Raw genomic sequence first — 12,105 nt, forward strand, 5'->3', positions numbered from 1 at the left:
TTTCTCCTCACAATAATACTACTGAGTCATTCTTTAAGATAATGAGAATATGGCAAATGATCACCAACTTAACAACCTTTGATTGTTAAACAAATTCTCCTTGTCAGTACCAGAGGAATTATACAGAGAAAAGTATAGAGAACATTGATACTGATGTTAGGATGTAGAGAGGTTTAAGTTTCAGATAAAGCTAAATGATCACATTCCTTCTGGCATTAATAACAAATCAGAAAGCACATCTCGAACACCAGTACTTTCTATAGATGACTCTTTGTTTTGGCAAAAACCAGCTCTTTCTGTTTTTTTCTTTCTTCAGGGTTCCGAGACTGAAGAAGTTTTCCTCACTAACAAATTACAGTATGTTTATATTTTCTGTTGTTTCTATCCGCTGGATGAAAAGACGGTGACATGGTGTACACTCAAATAAAACGAATTTATTAAAAACTGGGTAGGAAATAATACATTTATCCTTTCAGGCCCCCAATATCTCAGTAGTAATTCTTCTTACTGTCTGTTATAGAATTCTTATAATTTTAGTTTAGAGAATTTTGTATTTGATCAACTAATGATACCTAATTGAAATTTTTCTTTATTCCCATCACTTGTCTGCTTGATATTGTATTGATATGGTTAGGAGAAATTTTGTCTTGGTCATTTACAATGTATGAGAGTTGAAAGTTTACATTGACATGAGATATAATTCTCAACCAATTGTTCACATTAACAAAAAATAAGCAAACCAATGCTAAGAAATGTTTCTTTTTTATTGCTTATGTTTTCCAAGTTACTGGCTAGTGTTAAAACTATTTCCGTGGCTGTCGTGAACACATGAATAGAAGCCACTAAAGAACTGAAACCATCAACTCAACACAGCTAAACATAAATCTTCAAAAAAAAGTTCTGATTTTAAGGTAAACATAATTAGTAATAAAAAGTTTACCACAAAACAGTGTTCTTAGTTAGATCTGAATCAGCCTTCACTTTGGTGGTTGTTTTCTAGATCTTACTTGGTAATAAGAGTAAACTTATATACATGCAAACCCCAATGCTAAGGAGTAAGTTTTAGAAACCATGCATGTGTATCTGGTCTGGTTTGGCCAGTTTCAGCTGTTTCAGAAAATCACTGATACTCTGACGCTGGTCACCTTGTGGCTGTATCACCTCTCCATATTCTGGGTTTTTAAAAACTGTTCCATTGCAGTTAAATTCCTGCGAAGGCGAAAAAAAGGAAAAATATTGAACACATGGTCCTCATTGTTTCAAGGGTAGTTACCGCTGTCTACTGCACTTTCATGCTACAGCTTGCTTGCATTCAGAATATGGTTGTTTCAGAACACGTCAATGGAACAAGGCATGTTCCTCTTTAGGACTAAGTTAGGTATATTGATCATGACTCTCCCTGTTACACATGAAGGGTTAAACAAGCAAGCCACTTATGCATTAATCCTATTAACATCAATAAAGATAATGGAATTGAAATTCCTGACGCATGGATGCCTTACTATCAAAAAGCATGATAGCCAATCGGTAAAAAGGCAAAGCTATAAGGAAATGATATCCAATACTCAGAATAATAATGAGGATCAAAATGCACCGATGACAGCGCATCATAACCCGCCAATAACATCAAATTATGGTGTTACAAGTAGCGACACATAACCTTTCAACTTCCTCACCTAACGAAGTAATTAGCAGTCGAAACGTCTCAATTGATTAGCCTGAATCTTACATCTTAGGAAAATAATTAAATTTATATTATCAATAAAAAACGGCACTTTCAATAACACCTTTCACAATAATACTTAAGCAATTATCTGCACTTTCTATCTGTTTACCAGCATAATAACCCACTAATGGGATGTTGAGGTAACACAAGAAAAGGTTATAAATCATGTGCAAGACGCCAATGATTCATTCACTTTTCTCTTGTTCTCCCAACATCCTCAGTGGGTTATTTTGCCAGTTAACTGATGTTATTTAAGGTCTCCTGCTTTATAAACTAAACTTAAAACAAAACAACAGTATGTTTTAATTTTCTATGGGTTACTCGTGCAATAAAGCTGGGTTTATAACCAATCAGGGCACTTGTAGGTGCTTCAAAAATATTTATAAACCCAAGTTATTCTCAAATTAACCATAAAAATTATAATTTCTTGATTCTTCTATTGTGATTGGTTTAAAAATTTTCTATTTTCCACCAATTCACCAGCGGTCATTGACTTTAAAACCATTTTCTTTTGCATATTTCCTCTTCGTTTGTACGGTCTACACGGGTGTAATTTGATCAAGGACTCAGTGAAAAGAAGAAAAAACCGGCCAGATAATTTTATTTTGTTGAATAATAAATGTCCTTAGGCAAAAATTTCGGCCTCTGTATCACCCCCCAGATATTTGGGCAGACGGCAGCACCCAGTGGGAAAGGCTCGCAATTCTCATCACTAGTTTCTCCGCGTCTACACTTGGAACGCCTCGGAGGAAAACGACTCGAGCGTTGTAACAGAAGCTCGAGTAATGAGGTTCTTATCCTTACCCTAAGGAATGATACCAAACAGAAACAGCTCTTAGATAGATTTACAAGACATTAATGAGGTCCTATTCTGTTCTTTAGTCCTCATCAAAGCTGCTTGACTAATGTGCAGAACATCTGGGAGAGCTTTTGTTTGTGCCATAAAATCACATGGAAACCATCAAATTGAGCAACGGTGGTTCGCTACCCGCTCTTGGTCTTGGGACATGGAAAAGCAAACCAGATAAGGTCACCTCTACCGTAGAAATGGCGATAAAGGCTGGATACAGACACATCGACTGCGCAGCGGTTTATGGTAATGAAAAAGAAGTCGGACAGGCTTTAAAGTCTTGTATCGGAAAAACGGTACGGAAATTTTATGGACTGATTCTCTCTGATTCTCTCTGACCCTCAGTCAGTAAAGTCGAGTGAAAGGACAGGCTGATAAAGCGACAAACTTACAAAATTTTGCAAAAAAATGTTAAAAGTTTTTGCAGGGCTTTTATCCGGTTTAGATTTGCCTATTTTGTTTACATAACTTCTTTCACCGCAAAAGGACGTGCGTGTGCCTACCAAGGAGCGAGAATATGCATACTGATGTTGAGTACGAAGGGTTAAAATTAATTAAACCCTCATCATTTCCATTATTCTCATGACCTTAATATTTATATAATATTAATATAGTATTAATATTAATATAAGGGTTAATTAAACCCTCATCATTTCCTTTATTCTCATGACCTTAATATTTGAGTCAGGAGTGACACTGTAAGGAGAAATTAGATGCTAGTCAGTCTTAGGGGTTAAAGGGTTAAATTGATAAAATTACTGGAGTATTTATGTGAATACAAAGGTTTGCATTATTATACGATTAAGAGTATCTCCTTTTTTCTTTTCTTTAAATATATTTATTTTGGCATGTTAAACCACAATATTTTTGTCAAAAGCCTTGCAAGAAATTTCCAAACATTTAAGCTCAGAAAACAATTCTTTTCCTAGGTCACACATTTGTTTAAAAGTCTCTTGAATTGAATAACTAATCACCTTTGAAAAAGGATTTAAAATTTTCTTTCCTTGAAGAACTAACCACGTTCGAAACCTAAAAACTGTCACACTTTGCTTGGTTTGTTCACTGAACTTATGACTTAAAAAAATAAATTGGAGTTTTTTAACTTCGGAACTCTTATAAAGAAATACTCTACACGCTGTCTTGTTTCAAATTAATAAACTTAGATATCTGATAAGTATTTTACAGAAATGCTTTCCTCTGTGTATCGATCCGAGTTGTCCTTCGCAGATGGCGTCCTCTTTTTACAGGCTTGTTATTAAATAGTTGTGAGCTTTACTAAATCTAGTTCATTCTGCTACAGAGGTTTTATCAAAGTCATGGCTCTTAAGGTGCGTTAGGCACCGGCCAATTTCCAAAATCAAATGTCACGTTGTCGCCCATGATCATAAATGGCGCCCATTGAGAAACTTTGTCAAAGCCGTTATTTCTCATCCACTTCCTGGCCTTGTGAAGAGATTCACTGGCGCTTTCACCGCGGAACAAATGTTTGTAGAAACAAGTCATGAACTGCTCTGTGGCTATGTCATCCAGCCTCCATCGCGCCACTAACACTGAACGAGCTCCGGATCCCAAGAACGCTCGGGCAATTCCAATAACTCCCTCGGTTCTAATCTGTCCACGAGCACTGTGACAACAACTAAGCACCACTAGTTTAGCTCGCAACTGAGTTTTTGAAATATCTGCCATCGTCAAAAGATAATCTTCTTCTCGAGGAAAAGGTGGGAGTAGGGTAGGGTGCCTAGGAGAAAGAGTAATCTCCCCTCTTTCGGGATCTCCATGCGCAGCAATGTGTATCAGGCTCACTGAATTTATCGCTTGGAGTACAGAATGCTTTGTAGCGGACTCTCCTATCAAAGGCCTTACGCCAAGAAGTGTTCCAATCATCTCTGCTTCCTTTCTTGCACACGGCAATGGTATCATCTTTCTGCACCTTCCCTTGTAAATCACCGTTTCAACCACAGGGTCACCCACTACCAGTGCCCCGGTCTGACTGTGATAGTCTGGAGGACTGTCTTGAACAAGCTTTAGAGTCGTAAGAGAGGGAACCAACCGAATCCTGCATGTCTCTGATAAATACTTGCCTCCTTCGTCAGCCAAGGCTGCAAATGGCACTTGGTACACACAGGAATCAGGGACAATTATGATCTCGGGCTGATTAAGTAAACTGGCCACAGGAGCGATGATAATCTTGTAACACAAGTCAAGACTTGTTTTGAAATCTTCGGTGTCATAGTGAAGTGACATCAGTTCTTTAAAAAATTCATCTACCTCAGGGACTATTCCGGTCACCTTGTTGGGGTCCAGGTTCACTTTCTTTTCTGAAAAAAGAATAGCTCCCGTTGCTTTTATTATCCAAAACCGCACCTCATCTCCACCAACCGAAATGTACAGGCATGCACAGTCTGCTTCTTTTCTGATGATCCCTTGAATGCCACACCAAGACTGTGGATCGCTTGAGATCTGCTCTTGAACAGAGTACCGAGCTGTCATCAAGTCGGCCAGGCCTCTTGCCCTTCTCAGCTCCTCGACGTAAAGGGCGCCTTCGGGCTCTCCAATGGAAGAAAGCAACCCACTTAATAACTTGTAGGGAAAGGTGCCGTACTCTTCTAAAAGACATATTTGCAACTCATCGTTTTCTTTAAGAAAACCTCTCAAAGTTTCGAACTTTTGAATGACTTGAAAAAGATACGAAGAAGCTTCCTCAAGATGACCTTTTGACATCACTAACACCGATAGATGACAAAGGCAGCAAAACTCGTTCAAAATGTTTCCAATATCCCTACTTAATAGTAGAGCTTGCTTAACGTATTCTTCGGCTATGTCCTTTTTACCAAGAGATTGGTAACACAATCCTAACATTTGGTAGCTGGCTACTATTTTTTCTCTATCACCGATGTCCATACAAATTGTAAGGGCTTTCTCGCAATATTCTTGAACCTTGTCATATTCACCACACTTAAGAGAAATTGAACCAAGGTGTATGTAGTCTACTGCTTCTCCAATTCTATCATCGATACCCTTTCTAACTTTCATTGCCTTCTTTAGATAGTCGTCAGCCTTTGCATACAAGCCGAGTAAGAGAAACGTTGATGTAAGGATTCTATAGATTGTTGCTTCTCCATCCCTATCACCAATTTCTTTTTTGATAGCGAGTGCTTTCTCTTGATATTCTAGGGCCTTGTCATATTGACCGAGTGATTGGAACAAAGTTCCTAGGTTTCCGTAGCTTGTTGCTTCTCCATCTCTGTCACCAATTTCTATTTTGATAGCGAGTGCTTTCTCTTGATATTCTCGGGCCTTGTCATATTGACCGAGTGATTGGAAGTAAGTTCCTAGGTTTCCGTAGCTTCTTGCTTCTCCATCCCTGTCACCAATTTCTATTCTGATAGCGAGTGCTTTCTCTTGATATTCTCGGGCCTTGTCATATTGACCGAGTGATCGGAACAAAGTTCCTAGGTTTCCGTAGCTTGTTGCTTCTCCATCTCTGTCACCAATTTCTATTTTGATAGCGAGTGCTTTCTCTTGATATTCTCGGGCCTTGTCATATTGACCGAGTGATTGGAACAAAGTTCCTAGGTTTCCGTAGCTTGTTGCTTCTCCATCTCTGTCACCAATTTCTATTTTGATAGCGAGTGCTTTCTCTTGATATTCTCGGGCCTTGTCATATTGACCGAGTGATTGGAACAAAGTTCCTAGGTTTCCGTAGCTTGTTGCTTCTCCATACCTGTCACCAATTTCTATTGTGATAGCGAGTGCTTTCTCTTGATATTCTCGGGCCTTGTCATATTGACCGAGTGATTGGAACAAAGTTCCTAGGTTTCCGTAGCTTGTTGCTTCTCCATCCCTGTCACCAATTTCTATTCTGATACCGAGTGCTTTCTCTTGATATTCTCGGGCCTTGTCATATTGACCGAGTGATTGGAACAAAGTTCCTTGGTTTCCGTAGCTTGTTGCTTCTCCATCTCTGTCACCAATTTCTATTCTGATACCGAGTGCTTTCTCTTGATATTCTCGGGCCTTGTCATATTGACCGAGTGATCGGAACAAAGTTCCTAGGTTTCCGTAGCTTGTTGCTTCTCCATCTCTGTCACCAATTTCTATTTTGATAGCGAGTGCTTTCTCTTGATATTCTCGGGCCTTGTCATATTGACCGAGTGATTGGAACAAAGTTCCTAGGTTTCCGTAGCTTGTTGCTTCTCCATCCCTGTCACCAATTTCTATTCTGATACCGAGTGCTTTCTCTTGATATTCTCGGGCCTTGTCATATTGACCGAGTGATTGGAACAAAGTTCCTTGGTTTCCGTAGCTTGTTGCTTCTCCATCTCTGTCACCAATTTCTATTCTGATACCGAGTGCTTTCTCTTGATATTCTCGGGCCTTGTCATATTGACCGAGTGATTGGAAGCAAGTTCCTAGGTTTCCGTAGCTTGTTGCTTCTCCATCCCTGTCACCAATTTCTATTCTGATACCGAGTGCTTTCTCTTGATATTCTCGGGCCTTGTCATATTGACCGAGTGATTGGAAGCAAGTTCCTAGGTTTCCGTAGCTTCTTGCTTCTCCATCCCTGTCACCAATTTCTATTTTGATAGCGAGTGCTTTCTCTTGATATTCTCGGGCCTTGTCATATTGACCGAGTGATCGGAACAAAGTTCCTAGGTTTCCGTAGCTTTTTGCTTCTCCATCCCTGTCACCAATTTCTATTCTGATAGCGAGTGCTTTCTCTTGATATTCTCGGGCCTTGTCATATTGACCGAGTGATCGGAACAAAGTTCCTAGGTTTCCGTAGCTTGTTGCTTCTCCATCTCTGTCACCAATTTCTATTTTGATAGCGAGTGCTTTCTCTTGATATTCTCGGGCCTTGTCATATTGACCGAGTGATTGGAAGCAAGTTCCTAGGTTTCCGTAGCTTGTTGCTTCTCCATCCCTGTCACCAATTTCTATTCTGATAGCGAGTGCTTTCTCTTGATATTCTCGGGCCTTGTCATATTGACCGAGTGATTGGAACAAAGTTCCTAGGTTTCCGTAGCTTGTTGCTTCTCCTTTTCTGTCACCAATTTCTATTCTGATAGCGAGTGCTTTCTCTTGATATTCTCGGGCCTTGTCATATTGGCCGAGTGATCGGAACAAAGTTCCTAGGTTTCCGTAGCTTGTTGCTTCTCCTTTTCTGTCGCCAATTTCTATTGTGAAAGCGAGTGCTTTCTCTTGATATTCTCGGGCCTTGTGATATTGACTATGCGATTGGAACATTTTTCCGAGCATTGCGTAACACAGTGCCTGGCCATGTATGTTTCCCATCGTTTTCATGATGTTGATTGCTGATTCGTAAAATTTCCAGGCCTCCATTAATTTGCCTTGTACCTGAAGTATTTCTGCCAGTTTTAAATGTAGCCATCCTTTTTCAGCTGTGTCATTCGAATCCAGGTATAGGAGGAGTTCCCTGAGGTATTTTTCTGTACTTGTGTAATCCTTTATATAATCGTAAGCACAGATTATTGCCAAGTAGATGACACGGAATATTAAGTTTGCCAATGAACTATCGATAGCCTGCGCCTGACTGTGTAATATAATCAAACATTCCTTGTATACCTCGATGGCTTGCAACACGCGACCAGTTTTGCGAAGGAACTGGGCGACCACTATACCTATGAAGATAGCTGATATAGCTTCTTCTATGCTGTCCATCTTGACCCTGTTTCTTCTCAGTTTGAAAAAAAAAAAGGAGAAATTAGTGAAAACTTATACACGGACTGTTTATCTTTAAATTTCAATTTTTATCTTCCCCTCCCCGCCTTGTATTCTTTTTGTGTTCACGCGCAGCGCACGTGATTTCACAGTTAAGTTAGCAAATCACGTCAAAGAACTCTAACCTTGACATTGGACTGAGGTAGACATTTTTCGCATACTTTTATTTTATTTTATTTTAGCCAAATGTTGTGGTTCATTTAACAAGTTTAATACATATTTAGTACGGAGTTTGGACTCTAGCCCCTTGTTCGTAGATCGATATTTTACATTGTCCATCAAAGAGGCCCTGAGGAAGACACCTTTGCCGTCTATTCTAGGGAGTTACGACATCACGGGCGACGAGTGGGGAAAGAAGAAAAGACCGAAATACGAGTGGTCAGCGGGGAAACAAATTTAATACTTCGTATAGAGACATATCAGTTATAGTTGCGGAAAACAATAGTGTTATAAAGCCGAAATATCAACAGTATACTTCGCTAAATAAAATGTTAAGCAATTTTTCAAAAGTGTTGATGGCAAATATATCTTTTACTGCTGTATTAAACAATAGAGGTATCGGAAAAGGCATCGGTGGCATCCGGAAAGAAACCAAGAAGAATTATATTTACGTTTTGTAACTTGCTGCGTGACGAAAAAAGAAAACCAAAACTGTGGTCCCCAAATGAATTCTCCCACCTTGCCCCAAAAAAATTTCAAATTTTCCGCCAAGCCTTTATGGTCATTGGCTCCCGTGTAGCCCCTAACTATGGCTTATAGGTTTTTAGTGTTAAATTGTAAAACTCCCCGAAGTCTACGGCAGTTAAACGAAGCGCTACGGAGAATAAAGAAATTTTACAACTACCGTTCGCAGAGTGCTGCTACGGCAAGCTACGGAAAACTTGGAACTTTGTTCCGATCACTTGGTCAATATGACAAGGCCCGGCAATATCAGGAAAAGCGCTCGCTATCAGAATAGAAATTGGCGACAGGGATGGAGAAGCAACAAGTTACTTCAACCTAGGAACTTTGTTCCAATCACTCGGTCAATATGATAAGGCCCGAGAATATCAGGAGAAATAGAATTTTCAACTTTTAATAATTCGGCTAATCGCTGTTTCAAGTTTAAATCGTTTACCCGAATAAAGAGAATGTATAAACTCAAATAGATGACCAATGTTGTATATTTTTAGGAAAATTCCTCTTTGTAAGAGAGGTTCAGGTTCAATTTTCCTCTTTCCCTCCCCTCCCTAAAAGGGGTATCATTTCTCACTTACATGAAGCGAGATCCTCTCGATCATGACATCACGTGATTGTTACAATATTTCCGTCTTATTTAGATTAACACCCTTAAGAGATAAACGGAGAGAGCAATGTGATGTCTTTTAAGGGTACAACATTGATCAACTCAGCCGTTCCTCTTATTTACCAACTTTGTCTTCGATGACGCAAATCGCACTAGAAAATGAACAGCTCATGAAGTGATAGTCGTCGAAGACAAATAGATTACAGTTTCAAGACAGAAGCTTCAATTCAGCACTGTAACAAGTCTTGATTGTAATTTTGGGTTAAAAATCCAACGAATCTTGCAAAACAGTGTATACTGAGACCGGATGTTACATGTAACCAAAGTGAATTGTTTCATTTTTGGGATCAATATCAGTATCTGGGCAACTGCCCACCTACCCCTCCCCTAGCTCAACAACAGTCAATTGACCACAAGTTAAGGTTAATGTTGGTTTAGGGGAGGGGTAGGTGGGCAGTTGCCTAGATACTGATATTGATCCCATTTTTGCATGCTCACATCTGTCATCGGTAAAAAAAGTTAAACGTACAAAACCGAAATACATTTACATACATTAGATGGCACTTCATAAGTTGGATAACAAATATCCGTCTCTCCTTATCTTTCCTTCAATGGAAGGAACAAAATGAATTTCATTTGAGCTTTTCTAATGGGTATTCGGAATTCAAATTTTCTCGTAACGGTTGAAACTCTGCTCGAGGTTGGTGCGTTGGTAGATGGCCCTTCGGCTAATTCAGAGGATGACGGAATTTAATATTCAGATACCAACTGGAAAATTTAACGGGCTAACAGAACTCAACAAGTTTCATTTGACCTGCTGATTCATATGTAGTTTACAGTAATTCAATTCAATTGTGTAAGAAGGAACAATGCTTTTAACAAAACCGATTTACTGGGCTCTCAAGAGAGCTCGTGTCGCATCAGACTGCTTACTGCTAATTCGAAACTGCCCAGCCCATATCATAATAGGCTTTGATAATAATCGCATTTCCTTGCAACAAGCTCGCGTTTCTAGAAATTAAATCAGAGAGTAAGTTTTCTTTGATCTGCTTCCTAAATATATATTATGACAGGTTTTGCATGTGTTCAGAAAATGTTCTATATAAGCTACCTTTCTGTAAAGTCCCGTATTCTATGGAGTGGTTGTTATAATTGCCCGTACATAATCGATACGAACTTTATTTGATAATCTTGCATTTTGATTGTGAAAATCCTTGAAAAAGTACATTATTTGTCGACGTTTTTGGAAAAGTGATGTAAGGTATCGAAATATAAACAATGATCTCTTTTCCTTTATATATCTCACTCAATGGAAGAAGCCATAGCTTCTTTTCAAAGAGGGGGGAAGCAGTGAGATTTCTGTAAGCTATTAATGTTGATTTTCTTATGATCATTTTTTTGAAGCTTTCGTAACGATGCTAGTGTTGTTTGGATTTCTACAACAGTCAGCATTGATGCAAATTGCCTTTTGAAGTTAAAAACGTTCGTTATTCATTTTGATGATGGTAAAGGGACTTGTATAAGATCTTCCGAAGGAAGTCAACTTTGTACTGGAAAAAAGTAGATCTCCAAGGTAAAAAGTCAAGAATTTATAAAAATTATATTTTTTGTCTCTTGTCACGCCATCAAACTGAAAGTAAACGGACAGAGTCGGCTTAAAGCCAAGAACCATCGAGGAAATTTATACCAAATTTCGGACAAAATTTGATGGGGTGTAGTTTGAGGAGGCCAGTTTTGTTCCTTTTCATAGACTTCAAATGTAATGACCGTAAAGTAAATGAATATTGTTTCGTTTCGACATAAAAATGATACGTTACGCATTGCCGTTTTGCAAAGACTTATTTGACGACTCAGGAGAGAAACAATCACTCGATACCAAGATTTTTATACGTTCATGATATCTTCCTGAGCCAGCCATTTAAATATTTAGGAAAAGCATTGGAGGTCATGTTTATGGCTGGCGATAAGTTTCATTTTTCATGCGTTTTTTTCCTTTCGGGGTAAAACGTCATTACTCTTGTGTGCCGTAATATTTTTAATTTTGGATTTTATAGCGTCAAGCGAAAACTTAGGATATCGCCCGGCGTAATCATCCGTTTAGTGTTAGACAAAAAATTTAATTTTCAAATCGTTTCCAGTACTGCTGTATTCGCTGTGAACGACCTGCACATCACGGGTCATTTTGATTAAAAAAGCCCCAATTCCTCAAAATATTATCAGAGAGTTTAAAAGTTTCTTTTTTGTTGTTTTTTGTTAAATAACTCTGATCACAGTTCTCATTTTTCCTTCAAGTTGTCAAAAATTGGTAACAACAGCTTTACCTTCTTAGACTATTCAGGAGAGCCGTAACCAAAAGGATCTTCGGTTGTTTGCTCGTGTCACATCATACTGCTTACTGCTAATTCGAAACTGCCCAGCCCATATCATAATAGGCTTTAATAATAATCGCATTTCCTTGCAACAAGCTCGCGTTTCTAGATATTAAATCAGAGAGTAGGTTTT

General features: G+C 38.8%; 1 protein-coding gene across 1 annotated transcript; it reads right to left on the reverse strand.

Annotated features, from left to right (window-relative positions):
- Positions 1–3,580: 3,580 nt before the first annotated feature.
- Positions 3,581–8,264, reverse strand: LOC131768407 (tetratricopeptide repeat protein 28-like). Its single transcript, XM_066160511.1, has 3 exons — positions 7,914–8,264; positions 6,144–7,793; positions 3,581–5,972 (listed from the first exon to the last, which is right to left on the reverse strand). The coding sequence occupies exons 1-3, from the start codon at positions 8,256–8,258 to the stop codon at positions 3,900–3,902; spliced, it is 4,068 nt and encodes a 1,355-aa protein (XP_066016608.1). The 5' UTR covers positions 8,259–8,264; the 3' UTR covers positions 3,581–3,899.
- Positions 8,265–12,105: the final 3,841 nt, after the last annotated feature.

Source organism: Pocillopora verrucosa, chromosome 13 (assembly GCF_036669915.1).
Source record: "Pocillopora verrucosa isolate sample1 chromosome 13, ASM3666991v2, whole genome shotgun sequence".
NCBI lineage: Eukaryota > Metazoa > Cnidaria > Anthozoa > Scleractinia > Pocilloporidae > Pocillopora > Pocillopora verrucosa.